The following is a 26,677-nucleotide window of genomic DNA, read 5'->3' as shown; positions in this document are numbered from 1 at the left end:
GGTATTTACCCTAAAGATACAAATGTAGTGATCCAAAGGGGCACGTGCACCCGAATGTTTATAGCAGCAATGTCCACAATAGCCAAACTATGGAAAGAACCTAGATGTCCATCAACAGATGAATGGATCAAGAAGATGTGGTATATATACACAATGGAATACTATGCAGCCATCAAAAGAAATGAAATCTTGCCATTTGCGACAACATGGATGGAACTAGAGCGTATCATGCTTAGCGAAATAAGTCAAGCAGAGAAAGACAACTATCATATGATCTCCCTGATATGAGGAAGTGGTGATGCAACATGGGGGCTTAAGTGGGTAGGAGAAGAATCAATGAAAGAAGATGGGATTGGGAGGGAGACAAACCATAAGTGACTCTTAATCTCACAAAACAAACTGAGGGTTGCTGGGGGGAGGGGGTTTGGGAGAAGGGGGTGGGGTTATGGACAGTGGGGAGGGTATGTGCTTTGGTGAGTGCTGTGAAGTGTGTAAACCTGGTGATTCACAGACCTGTACCCCTGGGGATAAAAATATATGTTTATAAAAAATAAAAAATTAATTAAAAATTAAAAAAAAATAAACAAAGTGAAAAAAAAGGATAATGATAATATATACTATGATATAAGCATAATCACAAACACAAATACAGTATGTTGTTTAAAGCTTACTGTTACATTAAGTAGTTAAAAAATATAATATCATTGTATACAGGGACCATATCTTTTTTTAATCAATTAATTTATTTATTTTCCGTGTCACAGAATTCATTGTTTATGCACCACACCCAGTGCTCCATGCAATACGTGCCCTCCATAATACCCACGACATGACGCCCCCAACCTCCCAACCCCCGCCCCTTCAAAACCTTCAGGTTGTTTTCCAGAGCCCATAGTCTCTCATGGTTCATCTCCCCTTCCATTTTCCCTCAACTCCCTTCTCCTCTCCATCTCCACATGTCCTCCATGTTGTTTGTTATGCTCCACAAATAAGTGAAACCATATGATAATTGACTCTCTCTGCTTGACTTATTTCACTCAGCATAATCTCTTCCAGTCCTGTCCATGTTGCTACAAAAGTTGGGTATCCATACTTTCTGATGAGGCATAATACTCCATAGTGTATATGGACCACATCTTCCTTATCCATTCGTCCATTGAAGGGCATCTTGGTTCTTTCCACAGTTGGGCAACCGTGGCCATTGCAGCTATAAACATTGGGGTACAGATGGCCCTTCTTTTCACAACATCTGTATCTTTGGGGTAAATCCCCAGTAGTGAAATTGCAGGGTCATAGGGAAGCTCTATTTTTAATTTCTTGAGGAATCTCCACACTGTTCTCCAAAGTAGCTGCACCAACTTGCATTCCCACCAACAGTGGGAAAATGGTTCCCCTTTCTCCACATCCCCTCCAATACATGTTTGTTTCCTGTCTTGCTAATTTTGGCCATTCCAACTGGTGTAAGGTGGTATCTCAATGTGGTTTTAATATGCATCTCCCTGATGGCTAGTGATGATGAACATTTTTTCATGTGTCTGATAGCCATTTGTATGTCTGCATTGGAGAAGTGTCTGTTCATATCTTCCGCCCATTTTTTGATATGATTGTCTGTTTTGTGTGTGTTGAATTTCAGGAGTTCTTTATAGATCCTAGATATCAACCTTTTGTCTATACTGTCATTTGCAAATATCTTCTCCCATTCCGTGGGTTGCCTCTTTGTTTTCTTGACTGTTTCCTTTGCTGTGCAGAAGCTTTTGATCTTGATGAAGTCCCAAAAGTTCATCTTTGCTTTTGTTTCCTTTGCCTTTGGATACATATTTTGAAAGAAGTTGCTGTGGCTGATATCGAAGAGGTTACTTCCTATGTTCTCCTCTAGGATTCTGATGGATTCCTGTCTCACGCTGAGATCTTTTATCCATTTTGAGTTTATCTTTGTGTACGGTGTAAGAGAATGGTCGAGTTTCATTCTTCTACATATAGCTAGGGACCATATCTTCATAAAATCTTCTACATACAATGGAATATTATGCCCCCATCAGAAAGGATGAATACCCAACTTTTGTATCAACATGGACAGGACTGGTGGAGATTATGCTGAGTGAAATAAGTCAAGCAGAGAAAGTCAATTATATGGTTTTGCTTACTTGTGGAGCACAAGGAATAGGATGGAGGACATTAGGAAAAGGCAAGGAAAAGTGAATTGGGAAAATATGAGGGGGATATGAACCATGGGAGACTGTGAACTCTAAGAAACAAACTGAGAGTTTTGGAGGGGACGTAGGTGGGGGGTTAAGTGAGCCTGGTGGTGGGTATCAAGGAGGACACATATTGCATGAAGCACTGGTGTGGTGCATAAACAGTAAATCTTGGAACACTAAAAAAAAATCTAAATTTTTATTAATCTATATGCATAGAAAAATATCCACAAGGACATATGTCATATGATTAATAATGATGTATGTGACTGGTGATGACATTAATCTTCTTTTTTCCCAACTAGGCTTTGCAAAATTTTTACAATGATCATCTCATAATAAAAAATACTTCTAAAAACAAAAAGATGTACAAATAAATAATTGTCAGCCACATGTTTCTCATCTATACGAAGGAAATATCAGAATATCCTCCAAAATGAGGGGGGGGTTCCCCAATCCAGGGTTCCCTGTACCTTTCAGGACGGAACTCCTCAGGCTCTGGCCAGAGATCCTGGTCTCGGTGAAGAGTAAAGACTGGCACCATCACCACTGTCCCTTTGGGAATGAACACACCACTGATCTCCACATCTTTCTTACAGACCCTCTCAATTCTACCACCAATTGGGTATAATCTCAGAGTTTCATTCAACACCATGTCCAGATACTCCATCTGTACAAGGTCATCGTAAGTAGGTGGTGCCTGGAAGGAAAGAAACAGATTTTGATACATTGAGATGTGGAATCATCATTCAACTCACTTTATACACTACTACTAAAGTTAGGAACATCTAAGAATCATGAATTTTGATAAAGGGCATTTATGGGCGTTTTCATATCTACCATGTCCTTTGACCTGCTCAGTGGCCCGCTGACATGTGAGCAATAGTAATGACGAGGGGAGACGGCTGGGACAATCCCCTAATCAGGGTCTGAAATCCTTCCTAGGTAGTGATTTTTCTTCCTCATGTGAACAAAAGAGACTAGACTGTGACACTTAATGGGTTTTTTTTTTTAGTTATTTATTTAAGTTCAATTTAGTTAACATATAGTGTATTATGAGTTCCAGGTGTAGAATTTAATAATTCATTACTTGCATATAACACCCAGTGCTCATTACATCAGGTGCCCTCCTTAATGCCGATCACCCACTTACCCCATCCTCTCATCCACTCCCCTCCAGAAACCCCCAGTTTGTTTCCTATACTTAAGAGTTATAGTTTGTCTCCCTCCCTATCTTTATCTTATTTTATTTCGCCTTCCCTCTGATCCTTAGTCATCAGTGAAGTATGTTGAAGTCACCATCTCCTTTCAAAACAGAGGTCACACACCCACACCATAGAAGAAGAACGGGTAACAGAAAATATCTCCTCTTCCACATAAACTCTTCTAGTGGAAATATCCTGCTTTATATCTTTTCAATTATATTTACAATATTTAGAGAGAAATACTGTATTACATAAAAACTATAACTGGGGGAGACACTAGTTCCTTTCAACACAAATAGGGGAAGAGAGGGATAGGACTGGATGCCACCAACTAAGGGAACACAATTTCAGTTCTAGAGAATATTGTGAAGGGAATCAGATCTTAGCCCCAACCTCTGTTGCTGGAAAGGTCTCCTCATTATTGGTCTGGGGGTTCACTCTTTGCCCAATAAGGTACTCCAGCCCCCGAGGCCAGGTCTGTTCATAAGCTGGGAGTTTAGTTCCTTGTTCCCCAGCCAACAATTAGTTTCCAAGTTCCAGATAATACAGGTATAAGAAAGTGGAACCTCTCTCCCCAGTTCCACCAAATAACTACATGAAGCAAAGTCTCACCCCCATGATGGACATGCAAATGAGTGTTATAAGTAAACCTTTTTATGAAAACACCGGATTTGAGAGCTAATTTGTTACTGAGATATAATCAAACCTATTCTGACTCCTTCCTCAGTAAGACCCACTCACCTTCTTGGGGAAAGTTGCATCAATCTCCTCCTGCAGTTTCTGTTGGACATCAGGGTGAGTGGCCAATTCATACACAAGGAAAGAAAGAGAAGTACTAGTGGACTCATAGCCAGCAAAAATAAAGATAATAGATTGGGCCACAAGTTCCAGATCAGACAGAGCTAAAAGGAGAAGAAAGACATTTTAACTAAAACAGATGAATATAAAATACCACATTTTAGATGATGAGAAATCTATTTGAAACACACAGTTCCCTTGGGGGAAAATTTAAAAACAATCCAGAGTCAAACTCACAGTGGTTTGCACTCTGATGTCTATTTTACAGAGCCAGAAAACCCAGAAGTTGTCTTGACTTGGTTATTCCCATGGCGTATACTATTATTATTGTTTTTTTTATTTCTTTTCAGCATAATAGGACTCATTGTTTTTGCACCACACCCAGTGCTCCATGCAATACGTGTCCTCCTTAATACCCACCATCTGGCTCCCCCAACCTCCCACCACCCGCCCCTTCAAAACCTTCAGGTTGTTTTCCAGAGCCCATAGTCTCTCATGGTTCACCTCCCCTTCCAATTTCCCTCAACTCCTTTCTCCTCTCCATCTCCACATGTCCTCCATGTTGTTTGTTATGATCCACAAATAAGTGAAACCATATGATAATTAACTCTCTCTGCTTGACTTATTTCACTCAGCATAATCTCTTCCAGTCCCGTCCATGTTGCTACAAAAGTTGGAGGCATAATACTCCATAGTGTATATGGACCACATCTTCCTTATCCATTCGTCCGTTGAAGGGCATCTTGGTTCTTTCCACAGTTTGGCGACCGTGGCCATTGCTGATATAAACATTGGGGTACAGATGGCCCTTCTTTTCACTACATCTGTATCTTTGGGGTAAATACCCAGGAGTGCAATTGCAGGGTCATAGGGCAGCTCTATTTTTAATTTCTTGAGGAATCTCCACACTGTTTTCCAAAGTGGCTGCACCGACTTGCATTTCCACCAACAGTGTAAGAGGGTTCCCCTTTCTCCACATCCTCTCCAACACATGTTGTTTCCTGTCTTGCTAATTTTGGCCATTCTAACTGGTGTAAGATAGTATCTAAATGTGGTGGGTTTTTTTTTAATATAATTTTTTATTTTTTATAAACATATATTTTTATCCCCAGGGGTACAGGTCTGTGAATCACCAGGTTTACACACTTCACAGCACTCACCAAAGCACCTTCTAAATGTGGTTTTAATTTGAATCTTCCTAATGGTTAGTCTTCGACAAAGCAGAAAAAAATATACAGTGGAAAAAGCACAGTTTCTCCAATAAATGGTGTTTGGAAAATTAGACAGCTATATGTAGAAGAATGAATCTCGACCATTCTCTTACACCATACACAAAGATAAACTCGAAATGAATAAAAGACCTCAACATGAGACAGGAATCCATCAGAATCCTAGAGGAGAACATAGGCAGTAACCTCTTCGATATCAGCCACAGCAACTTCTTTCAAGATATGTCTCCAAAGGCAAAGGAAACAAAAGCGAAGATCAACTTTTGGGACTTCATCAAAATCAAAAGCTTCTGCACAGCAAAGGAAACAGTCAAGAAAACAAAGAGGCAACCCACGGAATGGGAGAAGATATTTGCAAAGGACAGTACAGATAAAAGGTTGATATCCAGAATCTATAATGAACTCCTCAAACTCAACACACACAAAACAGACAATCATATCAAAAAATGGGCAGAAGATATGGACAGACACTTCTCCATAGAAGACATACAAATGGCTATCAGACACATGAAAAAATGTTCATCATCACTAGCCATCAGGGATATTCAAATTAAAAGCACATTGAGATATCACCTGACATCAGGTAGAATGGCCAAAATTAGCAAGACAGGAAATAACATGTGTTGGAGAGGATGTGGAGAAAGGGGAACCCTCTTACACTGTTGGTGGGAATGCAAGTTGGTGCAGCTACTTTGGAGAACAGTGTGGAGATTCCTCAAGAAATTAAAAATAGAACTTCCCTATGACCCTGCCATTGCACTCCTGGGTATTTACCCCAAAGATACAGATGTAGTGAAAAGAAGGGCCATCTGTACCCCAATGTTTATATCAGCAATGGCCACGGTCGCCAAACTGTGGAAAGAACCAAGATGCCCTTCAACGGACGAATGGATAGGAAGTTGTGGTCCATATACACTATGGAGTATTATGCCTCCATCAGAAAGGACAAATACCCAACTTTTGTAGCAACATGGATGGGACTAGAAGAGATTATGCTGAGTGAAATAAGTCAAGCAGAGAGAGTTAATTATCATACGGTTTCACTTATTTGTGGAGCATAACAAAAAGCATGGAGGACATAGGCAGTTAGAGAGAAGGGGTTTGGGGTAAATTGGAAGGGGAGGTGAATCATGAGAGACTATGTACTCTGAAAAACAATCTGAGGGGTTTGAAGTGGCGGGGGGGTGGGAGGTCGAGGTACCAGGTGGTGGGTATTTTCGAGGGCATGGATTGCATGGAGTACTGGGTGTGGTGAAAAAAATAATGATACTGTTATGCTGAAAATAAATAAATTTTTAAAAAGTTTATTGCAGCACAGAAGAAATGCTTAAATCACAAGAGTAATACTGAATTTTAAATAAATTATAAGCAAAGAAAAAAAATTAAAGTCTAGGGCTGCCTGATGACTCAGTTGGTTAAGCAACTGCCTTTGGCTCAGGTCATGATCCCAGAGTCCTGGGATCAAGTCCCACATCGGGCTCCCAGCTCCATGGGGAGTCTGCTTCTCCTTTTGACCATCTCTCCTCTTATTCTCTCTCTCTCTCTCTCTAATAAATAAATAAAATCTTTTTTAAAAATACATAATGTCTATTGGGATGCCTGTGTGGCTCAATCAGTTAAGTGTCTGTCTTCAGCTCAGGTCATGGTCCCAGAGTCCTGGGATAAAGTCCTGTTGGTCTCCTTGTTCAGTAGGAAGACTGCTTCTCTTTCTGTCTGCCTCTCCCTCTCCTGTGTTAGCTCTCTCACTAACAAATAAACTAAATCTTTTAAAATAAATAAAGTCTACTGAAAACATAAAAAAAAGAAGTTGAAAGGAAAAAAAGAACACAGGAACCCAAATGAAAGGACTTACAGAGACAAAGCTGATAAAATTAACAATCTAAATTAAAAAATCATATAAGAGATTAAGTAAGTAATTAATATATGAGATCATACTGCCATTTATAAATAGACAAATTCAGAATACTGGATATTATACACAACTAGCCAATTGTTGAACACTGCATAAAAACTCATGATATACTCTATGCTGGCTAACTAGATATAATAAAAAAATAAAAATAAAAAATAAATAAATACAATAATGGTGATGAATGGAAAGTTCACCCTAACAATGGACTATCACTCCAAATGTAGAAGAAATGGTGGAAGTAGAAAGTCATCATTTGCAACCATCATAGTAATAATTGTTTTTGTCAAATACCATCTTTGACTATCATTGCCCTTTGAGCTTTGAACAAACTGTGGCTGTGTTCTTGAAAATGCTCTGGCTACCATTTGATCTGAACATGTGTCTTCCTTTGATTTTCTGATATTCCATCTACTAAAAATCTTCCTCTGTATCTCAGAACCATCTCCTGTCTCTGAGATACCCCATCAAGTGCCCTTTGAAGCTCTCCTGGCTTACCTTTATGGGTGTCCATTTCTTTGGAATTCTGGGAGTTAATCATCAGCTGAAGAAAATCCACTCGGTGCTGGACACAGAAAGAGACATTTCAGTGACAAAAAGTCACTTGTGAAGTCAGAAATAAACAGGGGTGCAGAACCTAACTTTCTCCTGAGATTATGGCTCCTTTACACCCAGGGTCCACAGAAGCTTCTGTGTCAGCATCTTCCAATGCCCCACCCTCTCAGAACTCTGCAAAATCTACAGAGAGATCCTGGGGTACCAGTCCTATCTCCCTGTCCTATAGAGACCCTAGTGCCGGCCACCAGGCCTAAGAACAGCTAACCCTACTTGGCCAGCTTGCAGCCTCAGTGCCCAAAGAAGACACCTGCTCATTCCAGACTATGACAGCCTCAAATTTAACATAACCAGGCACCTGAGGGGACCATCTACCAGAGAACGTGTAAGAAAAGACATGTGGAGGGCGCCTGGGTGGCTCAGTGTGTTAAGCCGCTGCCTTCAGCTCAGGTCATGATCTCAGGGTCCTGGGATCGAGTCCCGCATCAGGCTCTCTGCTCAGCAGGGAGTCTGCTTCCTCCTCTTTCCCTCTGCCTGCCTCTCTGCCTACTTGTAATCTCTCTCTGTCAAATAAATAAATAAAATCTTAAAAAAAAAAAAAGAAAGAAAAGACACGTGGAATTGAAGGGATCCTTTGCCAGTGTATGGCAAAATTATACTACCAGGAAAATGATTTTACACAGTAATTTTTATGCTTTGACCATTTGTTGAAGGGAAGTGATAGCTTTTCTCTCACCAAAGTTTATGCACTGACATACTCATTGGCAAACTTATTCTTAAATTTTAAACACTCTCTGACTCATCTTCTTATCTCCTCTCCTGACCTCCACCTTTTCGTTGTCTCTAAAAACATTAGAAGTCTCTTGCCCTAAACTCTAGAGTTCTCTGTTTACCATAAAAACATACTTAGTAGTGTACACATCAGAGGCATACAGCTCAATAAAAGATCAAAAGTTAACATGCACATGGAACCACCACTGGATTTACCTTTTGTTTATCTTTGAGGCGACTTTCCTTCATCCGTTCTACAGATTTCTTGAAAAAATCAGTAACTTTTTTTGGAAATATCCAGATATTTAACATTTCAAAAACTGGGATAAGGAATGGAAACAGTACTATAAGAAAAAAAAATGGAAATATCAATGAAAATGCAAAATTTTCCTAGAGCAATTATAATTTGGTCTACCAACCTGAGGATTAAAAGACACCAACATTCATGGTTATTCCCTCTATGTCATTTATTCAAAATTTCAAGCTAATGGCTAAGCCACAGCAAGTCACACACACAGGCCACCATTAGAGCAGTCAGATCAGTGTCTCCTGCCACATCTATGGGGTGACCAAAGGAAGAGGATTATATTCTTGGATCTCTTAACCTTTTATTTTGGACTAGAGCCTCTTTGGAAACACAAGACCATAATATGCTACTTTAATATATCACACCATTTAAGAAATTGTGTCAGGATGGAATAATACATAGTATGCCCTTCAACAATAATGGAGTAAAACTAGAAAACAAAAACACAAACAACATGGAAAACCCATGAATCTGTGAAAATTACACAATACATTCTTATACAGCCAGTCAGCAAAGAAGAAACATAAAGGGCATTTTAGAATTACTTGGAGAATATATGCATGAAGAAACCACACACCAAAACTTATGCAATGTATCAAAAGCAATGACCAGAAAGAAATTTATCATTATATATGCCTACCTTTAAAAAGAACCAAGATCCAAATCAATGACCCAGCTTTCTGTCAAAAACATGCCGAAAATACAAGAGCACACTAAACTAAAAGCAAGCAGAAGGAAGCATATAATGTAGACAAGAGCAGAAACTTAGGAATTAGAGACTAAAAAACAAGAGAAAATTCAAAGAAATCAAAGCTGATTCTTTCAAAAGACCTTTAGCTAGACAACCAAGGAAAAAGGAGAAGACATTATAATTACTGTCATCAGAAGTGAAAGATTAGATTACTGCTGACATTACAAAAATAAAAAGGACTACAGAGGTGGGGCGGTTGGGTGGCTCAGTGGGTTAAAGCCTCTGCCTTTGATCAGGTCATGCCCCCAGGGTCCTGGGATCCTGTATCCCAACCCCACATTGGTCTCTCTGCTCAGCAAGGAGCCTGCTTCCTCCTCTCTCTCTGCCTGCCTCTCTGTCTACATGTGATCTCTGTCTGTCAAATAAATAAATAAATAATCTTTTTTTTTTTTTAAAGGACTACAGGGAATACTATGAAACTAAATGCCAATAAATTAGACAAAATGGGAAAATCCCTAGAAAAAGATAAACTAGAATAAAATGACACACACACAGGCAATCTGAAAGACAAATAAAAAGACAGAGTTAGTAGTGAAGAAACTACTGACAAAAAGAAGCTCAGCTCCAGATGGTTTCTCAGGTGAGTTCTTGCAAATATTTAAAATGCAGTCAACACTAATTTTGCACAAATTCCTCAAAAAATAGAAGAGGTAGGAAGATTTTCAGTACTGGCATAAAAACAGACACATAGACCAGTGAAACAGAATAGAGAGCCCAGATATGGACCCTCAACTCTATGGTCAATTAATCTTCGACAAAACAGGAAAAAATATCCAGTGGAAAAAAGACAGTCTCTGGGGCACCTGGGTGGCTCAGTGGGTTAAAGCCTCTGCCTTCAGCTCAGGTCATGATCTCAGGGTCCTGGGATTGAGCCCCGCATTGGGCTCTCTGCTCAGTAGGGAGCCTGCTTCCCTCCCTCTCTCTGCCTGTCTCTCTGCCTACTTGAGATCTCTCTCTCTCTGTCAAATAAATAAATAAAATCTTTAAAAAAAAAAAAAAAGACAGTCTCTTCAATAAATGGTGCTGGGAAAACCGGACAGCTATATGTAGAAGAATGAATTTCAACCATTCTCTTACACCGTACATAAAGATAAATTCAAAATGGATAAAAGACCTCAACCTGAGACAGGAATCCATCAGAATCCTAGAGGAGAACATAGGCAGTAACCTCTTCGATATCAGCCACAGCAACTTCTTTCAAGATATGTCTCCAAAGGCAAAGGAAACAAAAGCGAAGATCAACTTTTGGGACTTCATCAAAATCAAAAGCTTCTGCACAGCAAAGGAAACAGTCAAGAAAACAAAGAGGCAACCCACGGAATGGGAGAAGATATTTGCAAAGGACAGTACAGACAAAAGGTTGATATCCAGGATCTATAATGAACTCCTCAAACTCAACACACACAAAACAGGCAATCATAGCAAAAAATGGGCAGAAGATATGAACAGACACTTCTCCATAGAAGACATACAAATGGCTATCAGACACATGAAAAAATGTTCATCATCACTAGCCATCAGGGATATTCAAATTAAAACCACATTGAGATATCACCTTACACCAGTTAGAATGGCCAAAATTAGCAAGACAGGAAACAACATGTGTTGGAGAGGATGTCGAGAAAGGGGAACCCTCTTACCCTGTTGGTGGGAATGCAAGCTGGTGCAGCCTCTTTGGAGAACAGTGTGGAGATTCCTCAAGAAATTAAAAATAGAACTTCCCTATGACCCTGCCATTGCACTCCTGGGTATTTACCCCAAAGATACAGATTTAGTGAAAAGAAGGGCCATCTGTACCCCCCCAATGTTCATAGCAGCAATGTCCACAACATCCAAACTGTGGAAAGAGCTGAGATGCCCTTCAACAGACGAATGGATAAAGAACATGTGGGATACACACACACACACACACATATACATATAATGCATACATACATACACACATACACACAATGGAATGTTATTCAGCCATCAAAAAGGATCAATACCCACCATTTGCATCAACATGGATGGAACTGGAGGGGATTATGCTGAATGAAATAAGTGAAGCAGAGAAAGACAATTATCGTATGGTTTCACTCATATGTAGAACATAAGGAATAGTGTGGAAGATTACAGAAAAAGGGAGGGAAAATTGAATGTGAAGAAATCAGAGAGGGAGACAAACCATGAGAGACTCTGGACTTGGGGAATCAAATTGAGAGTTTTAGAGGGGAGGGGTTTGGGGGGATGGGTGAGGCTGGATGGGTATTAAGGAGGGCACAATTGCATGAAGCACTGGCTGTTATACCCAACAATGAATTGTGGAACACTGCATCAGGAACTTATGATGTACTGTATGGTGACTATAAAAAATATTTTTAAAAAGGATGGGTAGAGATTGGAACCTTCACATTTTACGGGTGGGAATGTAAAATGGTGTCGTTATTGTGGAAAACAGTTTGGCAGTTACTTATTAAATTAAAAACACTAGACTTTAGCAACACAGCAAGTTATAAAGCAAAGCATTGTACAAACTTAGCAAAGTTACTTTTACAAGTCTACCTCCAAATACACACCCAAAAGAGTTGAAAACAGGTATTCAAGCAAAAACCTGTGCATGAATGTGGATAGCACCCCTGTTCACAATAGCCAAGAATTGGAAACAACCCAAATGTCCATCAAATGATAAAAGGACAAACAAAATGCAGCATGTCCATACAATGAAATATTGTTCTGTCATAAAAAGAAAGTTCTGATGGATGGTGCAACATGGATGAAACTTGAAAACATTATGCTAATGAAGGAAGGCAGCCAGAAAGATCACACGTTATATGATTCTATCTGTATGAAGAGTCCAGAAGAGGTTAATCTGTCAAGACAGAAAGTAGATTAGTGGTTGCTTAGGGCTAAGAGAAGTGGGTAGTGATAGTCAAACAATAAAGTACAGAATTTCTGTGTTGACAACAATATTCCAACCATTGACTGCAGCAAATTGCTCATATCTTTGAAGGCACTAAGCAGAATTTTCAGATTCCTTGAATCATAACAGACATACAGCACTGTTTCTGATAAGGTGTACTGCATACACTTGACATACATATATAAAAATGATCACAATAAGATTAGTTAACATCCATCATCTCATATAGTTATAAAAAACAAATTTTTCTGCCATTATGATGAGAACTTCTGCAGTCTATTCTCTTGGCAATCTACAAACACATCAGACAGCAGAGCTAACTATAGTCCCCACATTGTGTTTACAGTCCAGTACTCATCTATCTTATAACTGAAAGTGTGCAACTTTGGTCACCTTCATTCAAGTACCACCCCACAACCCCTGCCTCTGATAACCACAAATCTGATCTCCTTTTTGTAGGACTTGGTTTCTTGTACTGTTTTTTTATTCCACATGTAATTGAGGTCATACAGTATTTGTCTTTCTCTGATTCATTTCATTTATTGTAATGCCCTTGGGATCCATCCATGTGGTCCAAATACAGAATGTCTTTCCATTTTTATGGCTAAATAAGACTTCATGGTATATACATACCACATTTTCATTACCCATTCCTTGGATGATGAACACTCAGGCTGTAAAACTGAACTGTACATTTTAAAAGGGGGAACATATATGTTAGATGAAGTTATATCTCAGTAAAATTGGTGTAGAAAGGTAGGAAGAGAAGTGAGGGAGGAAGGAAGAAAGGGAAAAAGAGGAAGGAAGGAAAAAAAGAAAACTAGTACTGAACGTACTTATTGAGAATAATAATGGATCAAGGAAATCAAATTTTAAGAGCTTCTTAGTATTTTCCACGAAGGGATCCTGTGGGTTGTTGAGGGAATCAATGTTCACTCCAAATGATGTGCTGGTAATCACATCCATGCTGTAGGCCCCAAAGATGCTGTGAGAGAAAGAAAAAACATGTGTAATTAAAATCACCACCTCTTTACTATCTTAATCCAACACATGCAGCAAAAAGTGCACGTAGATTCCAATGTCCAGTCAAGAGAAAAACCACACATTCAAAACCATCTTCTGCATCATCTGAAGAGTCTAGATGCCATCACACTCACTCATGAGGTGCTTGTGAGGTGCCAATGATGCAGCTGGTCTTGTGCTAGGAGTGATGGGGACACTGTGACATGTTAGACACACTTCTGAGCTCAAGGAGCTAAGTCACGGAGGGATAGAGACCCAAAGTTGGACAAATTACAGTAGCATGCTTTGAGTATGGGCAGCAGAAGGTGGATAAGCACTGTGTCTGAGCAGGACAAATGGTAGGATAATTAACTCTTCCTCATGAAGTCAAGAACCGTGAAATTGATCTGGATCTTCTCTCACCACAGTATCTGTGCTCAGAGCTGATTCCTCTTCAGCACATTATAGAACACCAACACCCTGTTCTGTGCTGCAAGGACCACAATCCCTTCTTCTCTACACCCTGGCTAAGTGTCCTGAAAGACCCACTCTGTCTCATCTTCATCAATCTGAGATTGTCCTGAGGACTCATTCATTTTTGGAAAATGTAAGAACTAAGAATGTTTATACTTTAAAGATATATATTAAGTCACACCAAAATTGATTTAGGGGATTCCACAGTTAAGTGACCACATGCCAATAGTTTTCCTAGGACAATCCCAATGTACATCTGTTCACCCTGCATAATTTAAAATATCCCAAGTTGGGGGATGCCTGGGTGGCTCAGTGGGTTAAGCCCCTGCCTTTGGCTCAGGTCATGATCTCAGGGTCCTGGGATCAAGCCCCGCATCAGACTCTCTGCTCAGCAGGGAGCCTGCTTCCTCTCTCTCACTCTCTGCCTGCCTCTCTGCCTGCTTGTGATCTCTCTGTGTCAAATAAATAAAATCTTTTAAAAAATTATATAATTAAAAAAAATCCCAAGTTGGGAAAAAATAAATAAATATTTTTTATTTTATGTATATTATACATGTATGCATGTGTGTACACACTCACACACTTATATATATATACACATACACACATATAGTGTCACCATCCCATTACATGAGCAGGGCCTTCTCTTTTTTGAGACTGAAAGAAGGACAGCTGGTCATGAGAATTAATATCTAGTGTTTTGCTAATATCCTCAACAAAATCAAGAAGGGTCTTAAGTTGTTCCAAGTTCCACATATTAATGTTCTTACTCCACCCAGTGCCCATCAATATGTACCAAGTACCTTCCCCTCCCACCATACATACCCTCTACACTCAAATATTTGGTACATTTTTTTTCCAATCATGTATTGTGGTCTTCCAGAATATCCAAGGTGACAGTTAAGCAGATAAATTAATCCTACCTCATATACACTAAAGAAGACCCTTTCTCTTCTGACTGTCCTGCTTTTTAGGTAAGCTACCTCTTCTTGACTGGCCCACTGGAGTTGTAACACCACATGCATACTTCAGCTGCTTCACTGGAGTGACTCAACAGTGGCAGTTGGCTCTGTGGCAGCAGCTGGAAAATGTCATGACAGAGCTGGAATCCCAGCAGCTGCACTCCTACTTACTCTTTCAAGTTGACAGGTTTGCCTTTCTCGGCCTCCTTCCTCACGTTCTTCACCAACACATCTCCATACTGGCTAATGATGGAGAACATCTACACACAAAATACAACACCACCTGAAGTTAAATCTGAGAATCAAGTCCTAGAATGATGTGGCTCTCACAAGCATGGAGCAGTGATTTGTAATAACAAATCTTATCATGTCTGTTATAGGACATTAAAAAGGCCATTTTTATGAAGCCCAAATTCTGCAGACTTCCCCTTTGAGATGGACTATGATTGTATTTCCTACCTGCTCCCAGATGTATTCCTTACTTTCTAATTGAACGTCTTCTTTTCTTACCTCCTTGAGCTTTCCGCTAGTGAAAGTAGGGGACAACAATGTTCGCATCCTCTTCCATTCTTCATCCTCAGACAAAGAGATTGAACTTTTCATAAATCCAACTGGACCAAGAGTCTAGAGTCAAAGAAAAACACAATTTGCCCTACATAAGTCTTGGAGGTCTCAAAGGTTGTGGAAAATTTGTTAAACAGGCAGAAATTATTCAACAAATATTTTGTGATCATCAACTTCGTTGTAGGCCCTATGGTAGGTGATCAACAGAGACTTATCCCAAATGCCTAGCTTTTTGCAAGGCTGGGGACACATCCAGCCACCTGCTGTGCTTTCCAGCCTTTATATTCCATCTTCATTTCAGTGTATATGTCGTATGAGAGAATTTGTCAGGGAAACTACTCCTCCAGGGGAATACACAGGATTACCACCTAGTACATTCTCTTAAACTGTGCAGAATAGATTGGATTGGTGGAAGGCAGCCAAATAGCCTGGCAAACTGTATGTTGCCTCAGATCAGTTCTACCTTTTTCATATATCCACAGCATATGAAACTCAAAAATTGGATGTCTTGATATGGTGATTTAAAAAAAAATGCATTGTAGTTAACACTAAAAAGATTAGGAATCTGTTTGATTTTGTGAAGAAATGGATACAGTAACATGGAAATCTCTTCCCCCTGTATTTTTCCCAAACAAACATAAGGAAAAAGAGAGAAATGGCTCTATTTCTCATCTTGGGATTGATCTAGCAAGCCAATCAGTTTGAATATTTCTTCTATTTTATAAAACTATATTTTGTTTTAAAATAGATATCTCCATGGCTAAAGTTAACAACTCAGGGAACAACAAGTGTTGGCAAGGATACAGAGAAAGAGAACACTCTTACACTATTGGTAAAAATGCAGACTGGTGCACCACTCTGGAAAACAGTATGGAGATTCCTCAAAAACTTAAAAATAGAGCTATCCTATGACCCTGCAACTGGACTACTAGGTATTTATCAGAAGGATACAAACATAGATCAAACATAGATTTGAAGGAACACATGCACCCCAATGATTATAGCAGCAATGTGCACAATTGCCAAAATACAGAAAGAGCCCAGATGTCCATTGACAGTGGAGTGGATAATGATACATGGTGTGTGTGTGTGTGTGTGTGTGTGTGTGTGTCTATATCATATACATGGAATATTATTTAGCCATCAAAATGAATAATATTGTGCCATTTGCAACAACATAGATGGAACTAGAGGGCATTATGCTAAGGAAAATAAGTTAATCAGAGAAAGCCAATAATATGATTTCACTCATATGTGGAATTTAAGAAACAAAACAGATGAACATAGAAGGGAAGGAAAAATACAATAAGATAAAAACAGAGGAGGCAAACCATAAGACACTCTTTAACTATAGGGAACAGACGAAGTTGCTAGTGGGGAGGGGGTTTAGGGGATGGGGTAACTACATGATGGGCATTAAGTAATGAAGTAAAGAGCACTGGGTGTTGTATGCAACTGATGAATTACTGAATTCTACCTCTGAAACTAATAATACAGTATATGTTAATTAATTGAACCTTAATTTTAAATTTTTTTAATGAAAATACAATAAAAATAAAATGGATACTTCTAACACCATTTCATGATAAAAATTCACCAACTAAGAAAAAACAGAAAGTTCCTCAACTTAATAACAAGCATCTAAAAACCTTACGGCTAACATCACCTCAGTGAGGACAAACTGATGTTATATCACTAAGATGATGAAACAGGACACTTCAGCCTCTGTCATCCCACAAATAACAACAATAAGACAGCTATCCAGAAAAAAAATGGGCTCCAGGGCGTAGGAGTCCATTCAAAAAGCTTCAACAACACAGTGGAGCAAAACTCCTAAGAATAACTGTACAAGAAAAGTAGGGAGAAGAGCTTTATTTTGCCTGCATCACCCCATGACCCAGGTCAGCACTGCTCAGCACTAAGAGGACCCTCTCTGACCTGAGATAGTTCCCCTTCCTGGGGAACAGCAGAAAGGTGAGCAACCATTAGCCCCAGCCCTTCAGGGCATGACACAAATGACCTGTTTTGGTTTCAAACCTCCCAGAGACTGGCATGGCTGACACAGCTAGATATAGCTAGGAACAAAGAAGGCAGGACTACCAGTATCCATTAAGTGGAAGGAGTGACCATACTTCTCCGTGTCCTGCTCTGCAGAAGTCTCCAGAACGCTTTGTTGCTGAGATGAACAGTTGGCCCAGCACTATGTACCCTCTAAGATTTTGCTGCTGATAGTCCCAGAGGTTTTCACACTTGCATACTCAAGGTTCCAGAGTCCTGCTGTGTCCCATCTGCACTCACACGAGTTGCCTCAGCCAGTGCCACCACCAACACTGTGAGCTCCAAATCTACACCACCAGCCAGTCTTCGCCTTTATGATGGTGCATACGGACAACACCAGCCCAAGCCCCAGCAGTTTCTGGGCCTGAGACCAGGCCTGAATCCTGTCACTGGACTGCACTGACACTTGAGATCACAGCTAAACCCTGAAAATGCACACCTACACACTGCCAGCCTATCCTCTAGTTAAAAGCCCCACTGCTATGCATGCCATACTGGCTAGCCCTGAAGCCACGTGAGTGCACACAGACTGCTCAGGAACTCAAAGCTACCTGTGTGCCCACAGTTGGTACAGCCCCCACCACTGGCACTACTCTGTTTGGGGCATGAGCCTGCTTTCAGCCCTCCAGATGAGTGTGTGCATAGCACCAACTCTGGCCACCATTCTCCTTCTCCAGTCTCCTGGTGCTGGATCTGGGGGTGATGCTGAAGACCCCAATTGCTACCGCAGCCACAAAGAACCCTCCTCTGCTCTTGTTGCCAAGGATCATGCAGTCGTGTGGCTCCCAAATGCATGAACCAACCAATGCCCTCCTCGATTATTTTAAATTATCCAGTCAGAGTGGGAAACAAAAATGAAAAGAATTGGGGGGGAAAGCCTACAGGACTTACAGGACACCATCAAGTGAAACAACATTCATATTATGGGAGTCCCAGTAGGGATTTCCCCCAGTAGAGAAATCTTACTAAAAGAAACAATGCCTGAAAATTTCTCAAACCTAGAGAAATGTATGGAAATCTTGAGTCATGAGGCTTAAAGTCCCCAATAAGACTGAATCTGAAAAAAACTTCTACAAGAGATATTATAATAAAATTGTCAAAAATTAAACCCAAAGAAAAAGTCTTGAAAGCAGCAAGAGAAAAGAAGCTCATCACATACAAGGAAACACTATGGGGCTATCAGTGGAATCCCCAGTGGAAATCATGAAAGGCAGAAGACAGTGGATGATTTATTTGAAATGCTGAAAAACATCCCAACTAAGAATACCTTACCCAGAGAAACAAGACTTTCAGAAATGTGAGAGAGATAAAGACATTTCCAGACAAACAAAAGTGGACAGAATTCATTACCACTAAGCCTGCCTTACAAGAAATACTAAAGGGAGTCCTTCGAGCTGAAAAACAAAAGGACAGTTAGTAGTAACATGAAATCACATGAAAGTATAAATCTCTCTGGTACATATAAATGCATAAATTCAGAATACAGTGGTATTATACTGGTGATATACAAATTACTTATAACTCTAGTGAAAGTTTAAGACACAAATAATTTTTAAAACTACAGTTAAAAGAATTTGTTAAATACACAATATAAGATATGTAAATTGTGACATCAAAAACATAAAATTGGTGGGGGAGAAATAAAAGCATTGAGTTTGAAAATAAACACGTTAAATTCTTAGTCACTTAAAACAGACTACTATGTCTAGAAGATATTTTATGTAAACCTCCTGGTAACTGCAAAACAAAAACATAGAGCAGATAAAGAAAAGAAAAAGAGGGGAAAAAATCAAAGCATAGCACTGTAAAAAAATAATGAAATTAAAAAAGAAAGATGTGTACCAGGAATAATTGATCTATGAAACACCAGGACTAACAAATGACAATAGTAAATCCTTATCAATAATTACTTTAAATGTAAAGGGAATGATGAATGGATAAAGACAATAAAATATTACTTGGCCTTAAAAAGGAAGGAAATCCTGCCATTTCCAAGCATGGATGAACCTGGACAACAGGGACAACATGCTAAGGGCACTAAACCAGATACAGAAGGACAGGATTTGCAAGATCTCAATTATAAGTGGAATCTAGAAAAATAAAGTCAAGCACAGTAACAAATAGTGGAATGGTAGTTATCAGGAGCAAAAGAAAGATAGAAATCAAATGGTACAAGCTTTTGTTAATGAGATGAAAAAGTTCTAGAGACTGAATATACTATATGGTGATTATAATTATTAATACTATACTATACATTTGCAATTTGCTTTAAAAGTAGATCTTAGTAGAATGGCCAAAATTAGCAAGACAGGAAACAACATGTGTTGGAGAGGATGTGGAGAAAGGGGAACCCTCTTCCACTGTTGGTGGGAATGCAAGTTGGTACAGCCTCTTTGGAGAACAGCGTGGAGATTTCTCAAGAAATTAAAAATAGAACTTCCCTATGACCCTGCCATTGCACTCCTGGGTATTTACCCCAAAGATACAGATGTAGTGAAAAGAAGGCCATCTGTACCCCAATGTTTATAGCAGCAGTGGCCACAGTTGCCAAACTGTGGAAAGAACCAAGATGCCCTTCAACTGATGAATGGATAAGGAAGATGTGGTCCATATACACTATGGAGTATTATGCCTCCATCAGAAAGGACGAATACCCAATATTTGTAGCAACATGGATGGGACTGGAAGAGATTATGCTGAGTGAAATAAGTCAAGCAGAGAGAGTCAATTATCATATGGTTTCCCTTATTTGTGGAGCATAACAAAAAGCATGGAGGACATAGGCAGTTAGAGAGAAGGGGTTTGGGGTAAATTGGAAGGGGAGGTGAATCATGAGAGACTATGGACTCTGAAAAACAATCTGAGGGGTTTGAAGTGGCGGGGGGGTGGGAGGTCGGGGTACCAGGTGGTGGGTATTATAGAGGGCACGGATTGCATGGAGCACTGAGTGTGGTGAAAAAATAATGATACTGTTATGCTGAAAATAAATAAATGAAAAAAAAAAGTAGATCTTACATGTTCTTTTTTTTTGACGTTATGTTAGTCACCATACAGTACTTCATTAGTTTTTGATGTAGTGTTCTATAATTCATTGTTCTTTTTTTCTTATTTCTTTTCAGCGTAACAGTATTCATTGTTTTTTGTACCACACCCAGTGCTCCATGCATTCATTGTTCTTAACACAAACACACACACATACACAAAGAAACTCTGGGAAAGGATAGATATGTTAATTCATTTGTCATAATCACTTCACAATGTATACATAAATCAAAACATCACACTTAAATATATACAGTTTTCATTATGAAAAATGTATGTATAAATATTTAAATGGTGAAAGACCTAATGCTCGCCCCTAACATCAGGAACAAGACACCACTCTTATTTAACATCTTACTAGAAATCCTAGCTAGTGCAAAAATATAAAACAAAGAAATAAAGTTGTAAGATTGGAAAGATAAAAATAGGAGCATCCCTATTTCAGGTTCTGTAATTGTCAATGTAGAAAATCTTGAGGAACATAAAAAGAACATGTCTGCATCTAATAAATGAGCTAAGCTAGGTTACAGGAAATAAGATCAACACCAAAAATCAACCACATTTCTATATAATAAGAATATGTCAAAACACATTAAAAAAATCATAACAATTATAATCACACAAAGAAGGTGAAATACTTTATTTAACAAAACATACACGGTTTTCCAGTGCTGAAAACTAAATGTGGGTGAAAAGAATCAAAGAAAACCTAAATAAACACATATTGCTTTCATAATACTGAAAGATGTGACTTGGTAAAGATAGAGATTTTCTGCATACTGATCGATAGGTTTAAATCATGTCTTTAAAAATCCTCACAAATATTATGTAAGCATAGATAAGTTAATTCTAAATTTGTATGGAAATGCAAAGGAGTTAAAATACCTAAAACAATTTCAACAAAAAAAATAAAATGGGAGGCATCATTGTTCATGATGCTGACTTACTGTATGGCCACAGTAATCAAGATTGGCATTGATGGAGAGAGAGATACAGAGATCAATGAACAGAACAGAGAATGAGAAATACACACACACACACACACACACACACACACGCCCAACTCAATTTTGATACTGTACAAAAGCCATTCAATGGAGGAAGTACAGTATTTTCACAAATGGTGCTAGAGCAATTAGACATCCATAGGCCAAACATGAAGATTTCACTTAAACTTGAGACCTCACAATTAACACTTAAAATTAACACAAAATGGATCACAGACTTAAATGTCAAGGTTATAACTATGTAAGATGTACATTATAACTACTTAAAAATAACTACTCAGAGAAAATCCTTGGAATTTAGGGTTAGGTAAAGATTTTTCAAACTTGATGCCAAAGTCACAATCCATAAAAGGATAAAAGGATAACCTGGCCTTATCAAAAAAAAAAAAAAAAGTTTGCTCTGCTGAACATCCTGAGACAAGGAAGAGAGTAGCTACACACCATGCCTGTAAAAGAATACTAAGGAGACTTTTTGGTAATGGAACAGCTCCATAACATCATTGGGTTGCTAGATACACAAATCTACATAATCTACATGTAAGATAAACGTTCAGATAACAACACACACACACACACAAGGGCATATAAAACTGTTGAAATCTGGGGGCACCTGGGTGGCTCAGTCGTTAAGTGTCTGCCTTTGGCTCAGGTCATGGTCCCAGGGTCCTGGGATCAAGTCCTGTATTGGGCTCCCTGCTTGGTGGGAAGCCTGCTTCTCCCTCTCCCACTCCCCCTGTTTGTGTTCTGTCTCTCACTGTCTCTCTGTCAAATAAATAAATAAAAATCTTCTTTTAAAAGGTTGAAATCTAAGTTCTGTGACTAGAACCAATGTCAAACTCCGCTTGGACACTGTATTATAATTAAGCAAGATATTACCTTAGAGGAAACAGCTTGAAGGTTACATGACATGGGACCTCCTGTTACAACTTTCTGTGAATCTCTTCTTATTTAAAAAAAATGTTTTATAAATAAATAAATATGTAAATGTAAAATAAATCCATGCTTACCCGCCGGTTTGTGAAGACAGAGTAACATTCTTTCACTAGTACTGTTTTGATCATGTCCGGATCCGTGATAGCCAACACAGGTTGTCGCCCATCATAAATCCTGTGTGGGGGAAAATAGACCTGATCACACTTAACATGACAGTTTCTACAGCTGCAGCCATGCCTGGAAGTCCAGACTTTTATCCCAATGGTACCTAATCCATTCTCTGAGATCATGGTTAGAAATACCATTACAATAGATTTTTTTTCCACTTTTTTTTTATAAACATATATTTTTATCCCCAGGGGTACAGGTCTGTGAATCACCAGGTTTACACACTTTACAGCACTCACCAAAGCACATACCCTCCCCAATGTCCATAATCCCACCCCCTTCTCCCAAACCCCCTCCCCACAGCAACCCTCAGTTTGTTTTGTGAGATTAAGAGTCACTTATGGTTTGTCTCCCTCCCAATCCCATCTTGTTTCATTTATTCTTCTCCTACCCACTTAAGCCCCCATGTTGCATCACTACTTCCTCATATCAGGGAGATCATATGATAGTGGTCTTTCTCTGCTTGACTTATTTCGCTAAGCATGATATGCTCTAGTTCCATCCATGTTGTCGCAAATGGCAAGATTTCATTTCTTTTGATGGCTGCATAGTATTCCATTGTGTATATATACCACATCTTCTTGATCCATTCATCTGTTGATGGACATCTAGGTTCTTTCCATAGTTTGGCTATTGTGGACATTGCTGCTATAAACATTCGGGTGCACGTGCCCCTTTGGATCACTACGTTTGTATCTTTAGGGTAAATACCCAGTAGTGCAATTGCTGGGTCATAGGGCAGTTCTATTTTCAACATTTTGAGGAACCTCCATGCTGTTTTCCAGAGTGGCTGCACCAGCTTGCATTCCCACCAACAGTGTAGGAGGGTTCCCCTTTCTCCGCATCCTCGCCAGCATCTGTCATTTCCTGACTTGTTTATTTTAGCCATTCTAACTGGTGTGAGGTGATATCTCATTGTGGTTTTGATTTGTATTTCCCTGTGAATCACCAGGTTTACACACTTCACCGATGCCGAGTGATATGGAGCACTTTTTCATGTGTCTGTTGGCCATCTGGATGTCTTCTTTGCAGAAATGTAATATTCAAATTGGCAAAGAAGTCAAACTCTCTCTCCTTGCAGATGTCATTATATTTTATATGAAAAACCCAAAAGACTCCACCCCCAAACTACTAGAACTCATACAGCAATTCAATAATATGGCAGGATACAAAATCAGTGTGCAGAAACCAGTTGCCTTCTTATACACTAACAATGAAAATATAGAAAGGGAAATTAGAGAATCGATTCCATTTACTACAGCACCAAGAACCATAAGGTAACCCAGGAATAAACTTAACCAAAGAGGTAAAGGATCTGTACTTGAGGAGCTACAGAACATTCATGAAAGAAATTGAAAGTCACAAAAAGATGGAAAAGCATTCCATGCTGGTGGATCCAAAGAAAAAACTTTGTTAAAATGTCTATACTGCCTAGAGCAATCTATACTTTCAATGCCATCCTGATCAAAATTCCACCAGCATTTTTCAAAAAGCTAGGACAAACAATCTTAAAATTTGTATGGAACAAATTTCTAAGGAAATGTTGAAAAAGAAAAACAAAACTGGGGGCATCACGTTACCTGATTTCAAGCTTTGCTACAAAGCTGTGATCACCAAGACAGCATGGTGCTGGGACAAAAACAGACACATAGACAAGTGGAAAAGAGCAGAGAGCCCAGATATGGACCCACAACTCTATGGTCAAATAATCTTTGACAAAGCAGGAAAAAATATCCAGTGGAAAAAAGACAATCTCTTTGATAAATGGTGCTGGAAAAATTGGACAGCTATGTATAGAAGAATGAAACTTGACCATTCTCTTACACCATACATAAAGATAAACTCAAAATTGATAAAAGACCTCAACGTGAGACAGGAATCCATCAGAATCCTAGAGGAGAACATAGGCAGTAACCTTTTCAACATCGGCCACAGCAACTTCTTTCAAGACATGTGTCCAAAGGCAAAGGAAACAAAAGTGAAAATGAACTTTTGGGACTTCATCAAGATCAAAAGCTTCTGCACAGCAAAGGAAACAGTCAACAAAACAAAGAGGCAACCCATGGAATGGGAGAAGATATTCACAAATGACACTACAGATAAAGAGCTGTTATCCAAAATCTATAAAGAACTCCTCAAACTCAACACACAAAAAGCAGATAATCACATCAAAAAAATGGGCAGAAGACATGAACAGACACTTCTCCAAAGACATACAAATGGCTATCAGACACATGAAAAAATGTACATCATCATTAGCCATCAGGGAGATTCACATCAAAACCACACTGAAATACCACTTTATACCAGTTAGAATGGCCAAAATCAACAAGACAGTAAACAACAAGTGTTGGTGATGATGTGGAGAAAGGGGAACCCTCTTACACTGTTGGTGGGAATGCAAGTTGGTGTAGCCACTTTGGAAAACAGTGTGGAGATTCCTTAAGAAATTAAAAATAGAGCTACCTTATGACCCTGCAATTGCACTACTGGGTATTTACCCCAAACATACAGGTGTAGGAAAAAGAAGGGCCACCGGTACCCCAATGTTCATAGCAGCAATGGCCACAGTCACCAAACTGGAAAGAGCCAAGATGCCCTTCAACGGACGAATGGATAAAGAAGATATGGTCCATATATACAATGGAGTATTACGCCTCCATCAGAAAGGATGAATACCCAACTTTTGTATCAAAATGGATGGAAATGGAGGAGATTATGCTGAGTGAAATAAGTCAAGCAGAGAGAGTCAATTATCATACAGTTTCACTTACTTGTGGAGCATAAGGAATAACATGGAGGACACCAGGAGATGGAGAGGAGAAGTATAGTTGGGGGAAGTTGGGAGGGGGAGATGAAGCATAAGAGACTGTGGACTCTGAGAAACAAACGGGGTTTTGGAAGGGAAGAAGGTGGGGGGTTGGGTGAGCCTGATGGTGGGTAGTAAGGAGGGCACATATTGCATGGAGTACTGGGTGTGTGCATAAACAATGAATCTTGGAATACTGAAAAAAAATCATAAAATAAAATTACAAAAAAATAGGAAGTTAGGTTGGTAAATAACTGAAGGCAAGTAACTAAGAACAAAACAATAATGGAGAGTCTGCTCACCCAGTCACTACAAATTATAATTTTGAAGATATATCAAACACATGAAATGCATAGGAGAGAATATCAGATGAAAATATAGACACAATGATCAGAAATATGCAAATAAAAAGACTTGGAATTTTTAAAAAGTGATGGCAAAATTATCAATTATTTCTTTTTCCTATTTACTAAAATAAATTTCCTAGCTATACTCTAAAGGAAATATTATTTTAAATATTATAGAGGTCCTTGATAGCATTAGGTCAGAAAACTTTGAAACTAAAAAAGAGAGAGAGAGAGAGAATAAAGTCATACAGAGAAACATGTATAATTCATTTAGACATATTTTCTATTATATATATTTATTCTTATATGTGGGTCCCAAGTTGAGTTTCTTGGGCTTCATATAGGTGACATTCCTAGGCAGCAGAGCATGCCCACTTTTGCACATATCTCATACAAACCTGACTCCATGTGTGATCCATCCTTATCAGCCTGACCTCATGACTATCAGTATGGCCTGTTAATGAGAATCTGTCACCAGCATGAGGTTTACTTTAAGCTTAATTACATCACCATTTGGCATCTTGTTTTCCATAATAAATCATTTGCATTTACTAGAACAAAATGAAAGATTTCCCAAAAGTCCTATTTTTTTGAATTACAAAGAAATATCAAATGATTCTGCAATCACATCTAAAAATGGATGACATGAAATGCTACCCATCTCCAGAAAGTATTCTAATATGCAAAAG

At 39.0% G+C, this 26,677-nt stretch overlaps 2 protein-coding genes across 4 annotated transcripts in view; both read right to left on the bottom strand.

The window, feature by feature from the left end:
* The window catches only part of LOC131819109 (cytochrome P450 3A12-like), a 113,066-nt gene that overhangs the window by 76,922 nt on the left and 9,467 nt on the right, over positions 1-26,677 (bottom strand). The window lies entirely within an intron of this gene.
* LOC131819108 (cytochrome P450 3A12) overlaps positions 1-26,677 on the bottom strand; it is a 42,176-nt gene that overhangs the window by 6,032 nt on the left and 9,467 nt on the right. For all 3 annotated transcript variants that reach the window (XM_059153854.1, XM_059153857.1, XM_059153855.1), the window contains 8 exons: positions 22,739-22,838; positions 15,571-15,684; positions 15,232-15,320; positions 13,459-13,607; positions 8,879-9,006; positions 7,835-7,901; positions 4,142-4,302; positions 2,669-2,895 (listed from right to left, as the gene is read on the bottom strand). In XM_059153854.1, the coding sequence (XP_059009837.1) occupies positions 2,669-2,895; positions 4,142-4,302; positions 7,835-7,901; positions 8,879-9,006; positions 13,459-13,607; positions 15,232-15,320; positions 15,571-15,684; positions 22,739-22,838 (1,035 nt within the window). The remainder of the gene's footprint in view (positions 1-2,668; positions 2,896-4,141; positions 4,303-7,834; positions 7,902-8,878; positions 9,007-13,458; positions 13,608-15,231; positions 15,321-15,570; positions 15,685-22,738; positions 22,839-26,677) is intronic.

The sequence above is a fragment of the Mustela lutreola genome, chromosome 17, assembly GCF_030435805.1.
Source record: "Mustela lutreola isolate mMusLut2 chromosome 17, mMusLut2.pri, whole genome shotgun sequence".
In the NCBI taxonomy this organism is placed as follows: domain Eukaryota; kingdom Metazoa; phylum Chordata; class Mammalia; order Carnivora; family Mustelidae; genus Mustela; species Mustela lutreola.
The sequence above is the reverse complement of the archived record's forward strand: the minus strand, read 5'-3'. Positions and strand labels throughout refer to the sequence as shown.